Source organism: Setaria viridis, chromosome 5 (genome assembly GCF_005286985.2).
Source record: "Setaria viridis chromosome 5, Setaria_viridis_v4.0, whole genome shotgun sequence".
Lineage (NCBI taxonomy): Eukaryota > Viridiplantae > Streptophyta > Magnoliopsida > Poales > Poaceae > Setaria > Setaria viridis.
Window position 1 is genome coordinate 10,778,338 of NC_048267.2, and position 3,764 is coordinate 10,782,101.

At 53.9% G+C, this 3,764-nt stretch overlaps 1 protein-coding gene across 1 annotated transcript; it reads left to right on the top strand.

The window, feature by feature from the left end:
• On the top strand, positions 1–1,044 carry LOC117858661 (uncharacterized). Its single transcript, XM_034741765.2, has one exon. It carries the CDS (start codon positions 145–147, stop codon positions 796–798), a length of 654 nt encoding a protein of 217 aa, XP_034597656.1. The 5' UTR covers positions 1–144; the 3' UTR covers positions 799–1,044.
• The last annotated feature ends 2,720 nt before the right edge of the window (positions 1,045–3,764 follow it).

Sequence of the window (3,764 nt, forward strand, 5' to 3'; positions counted from 1 at the left end):
CGGTGGCGTTAAAGAGATGGTGGCCGGCTTTGGCTCCATAACCACCGCAACTGGCATGCGCGTGGGCACACTCAATCACTAGCTAGCGGCAAGCGAGCTTAGTCTGAGTGGTGTAGGGTGGTCACTGCTAGCTGGAATTCGATCATGGATATCGCGGGGATGTTCCGGCCAGCTCTCGAGAAGATCAAGTCTTCCATCCCTTCCGCCGCTGACTACGCCCGCGTCCTCACCGGCTCCTTCAACGACCGGACTAGCCTGCTGCTCGGCGCCGAGCTCGCCGGGCGCCCAGCGCAGGCGGAGGAGGAGCCCGCTCCTCCGGCGCAAGAACAAGAGGCGGCGCCGACATCGATCACGACCGTCGTCCACGCGTTCGACATCGAGGCGGCGACGCCGCTGCAAGCCGCCGCCTCCGCCGGCGAAGGAGGACGCGACCAGGAGCCGGCCGACCAGCTGGACGCGGAGTCGAGGCGCGTGGCGAAGAGCGTCCAGACCGTGTGCCTCTTCGCCGCGTCGGCCTCGCTGGTGCTGTTCGTCAACCGCCCCAGCAGGGACGACTCCCCGAGCCAGCAGAGCAAGCAGCCCGCCGGCGCCGCCGCCCTGTACAGCGCGGGCCTGGCGTTCATCAGCCTGGGCTTCTTCTCGAGCCTGGTGCTCTCAATGTTCTCGATCGTGGCGAGGCCCGGCGAGGCGGCGGTGGCCAGGGTGCAGAAGTGGGGGATGATGGTGGCCGTCGCGTCCGTGGTCGTGGCGTTCACGCTGCGCATGTGCATGGTGATGCTCCCCGCAGCGTCGCTGTAGCCTCTGGCCCGGCGTACGCGCTTCGTCTTCGTCCTTCTCGCCGGCGCTCTGGGATTTTGGCGATGGATGATTTGCCCGATCTAGCCCCGAGACATCGACCTGTACAAGCCGACGACCGGGACTAGAAGTTGACACAGCTTTGCATGCATTCACGATTTGTTATTATATAATATAATGAACCTGTGCATAATGTCTATGAATATATATGGTGCCCAACTGCCGATCGTCCCAGACGTTACAAACTCATTTCTTAACTTCTATATTAATATAGAAATGGCACACAGTCTGTGCCAGTTCGTTCAAAAAAAAAAACTATGGAGCTGCTCCTCCTCAGAAACCTGAATTTTCAGCTTCATTCAGCGACGAACGAGAACCCTAGCTACAATCTCCGTCCTATGGTTCTCTCCCAGTTTCTCCTTCCTTGAGCCGGATACAGCGCTGCTCCTCCAATTGGCTGCCTCTCCCGTGGATTGTGCAACAACGTTCGATGCCCCGCCCCGCCCACTCCCGGCCATCTTCGATCGGCGGCATTCCCACATTGACAGACAACTATAGCTTGGGCACATCATATCTGCTATCTGGACATGTGCGCAGTACATCAACTTGATTATTGCCGCCGTGCTCTCTGGTAATCAACGAGATGCAGAGAAATTTGTGACTGAACCGTCTAGGTTTTGATGAAACTGAACCGTCCAGAATATATGACGTAAGTACGTTGCTTGGCGCACCACGTCGATATATAGGGCGAGTTTGGCAGGGCTCCTCGCGAGGGGCTCCTCGTGCGGAGCTGGAGCCGGAGCCGCGGAGCCACTTTTTTGGGCTCCTCCATGCAGGCCTAAAACGGCTCCGGCTCCTCCCAAATGTGCCAAAAAATGGCTCCGCGGTCAATGCCATTTGGTGCGGCTCCGGCTCCTCCGTGCTTCGGTAAGCGCACGAAGCCGGAGCCGGAGCCCTGCCAAACTGGCCGAGTGGATGAAGTGAAGTTGTTCGCTTGCTCATTATTATTGCCCTCCCGATGCTCAAATAATTGCAGTAGAGCCTTGATCCCCCGTGGACTAAATTGTGGGAACGGCGCGATCCGTACTCGCAAGTTGCTTCTGTTTCAGAGACTTTTCGAAGCCAGCGTGCGTGTGAGATCCGTTATGCCTAGCTCCTGTTGAACGCACACCAAACACGTGCTCTCCTGAGTCTCTCTAGCTACGTACGTCGGTCGCCTTATCCTTCCATCTCGTGTCCAAACAGATGTTGGAGATATATACTGAGAGAGAACAAGAGTAATGACTGAGCTTGCATTGGACGACCTGCATACACATCGGCCGGTTTCTAGAATCCAACCTGTCGTGCCAACTCCACCGCGCAGATCTGACTGCGGCCGGCTTGGTCTGACGAGTCGGCGACGCTACTGAGCTGGACTAGCACGAGAGCGTCCTTCAGTGTCCTTGTCCGCCGACTCTGTTTGGTCCTAAAAGATGAAGAGCTGAGCTGCTTAGTGCTTACAGAGGTGGTCTCTGATCACATGCATCCTCCTCCAGTGCTTCTTGATCTGCTCCCCTCGCTAATTGACTAGCTAGCTAGGGCTTCTCTGCTGAACTGGAGCAGGCGGCCTTTGCGATCATTTCTCTTCTCTTCTTTTTTTTTCCGTAGGGAAATTAACATCTGAAAAATTTTCTTTGACGTTCACGGTCGCTTGACAACTTGGCAAAGCTCGACCGCTTCAGAAAACGGAATCGGATAAGCTCAGAGGAGTGTCTCGCGCTTTCGGTCTTTGGCACCTTGCTAGTACAACCGTAGACGACAGACAGGTCGTCGATCGCATGCCGGACTGAGACCGCCGGGTCGCTCGATCCACCGTTAGATCATGACGAGAGTATTCTGAGGCAGGTACGTGCTTCTCTCTAGAAGAAGAAGAAGAAGCATTAGAGTGGATTATTCAGCAAGGCGACAGTGTCTGTCCGATCCGGCTCGAGATCTCCCAAGGATTACGGCGGTTATCCAGAACCCATTTCCGCCAATTCGCAGTTTAGAAATGGGGACGACGACGACCGATGATCAACCTCTGTTACTATCGGCTCTACCCTCAACAATACAATAATGTGCATGGCTTAGTTTGAGAATTCAGGACAATGCATGCTTCGGACAGAAGCTAACCTAGTCAACCGTGCCTGACGAGCGATGACGCCCAGGCCCAGGCTGCTGGCGTTCACTCACTGCTCGACAGGGCACCCGGGATGAATAGCTTCGTGGATGGAGCTAAGAGCGCCACCAGCGGCCGTGCCCGTGCGTCGCCGTCAATGCATGCGCTGGTTCCACGGCATGAGGGGGTCATCTGCGAGACTTTGGGGCATGTAGTGTAGCTGCCTATGATTTGCAGGACTCCGGAAGATCTGGCTGTCGAGCCCCTGTCGGATTTCATAATACCCAGATCTCAACGTACGCCATTGACCGCAGACCCCCTAACAAAATTGACCTATATATTTTTGTGATCATGCCAAGTACTTATGCTGTTTATTCAAAGTCTCCTTCTATATATTGTCAATGTATAAATTGTTTGTTGCTAGCAGTACTAGCTTACTAAGCCTCCTACCTATTTTTCTGCATCTAGAGAGGAATCTTTGACGACATGTGCAATATATATATATATATATGTTGGCTGCCCGGCTACGTACCGTCGCTGTCAGTTGGGCCTTCTCGCTCGTCTTCTTCCTCCATGCCAGCGAGCTCTCTTAATTTACCAGCTGCTCCATTACATTGCTAATTTTCTCTTCCAGTAGTATTTTAAGCTGCCATCCCAAGTTCATTCGTCCGCATCTGCTGCATCCTCAGGCTTGTGTGAGTCCTTGCAATGTGAAGTATGTGAACGTAAGTTGGACGTCACATGAGCGTCAAGTCAGGTATATATATGCTCGTTTGAAATTAAAAAGGCATATTGTGCCTTATTAGACGAGTGAATCATTAATAAACATGAC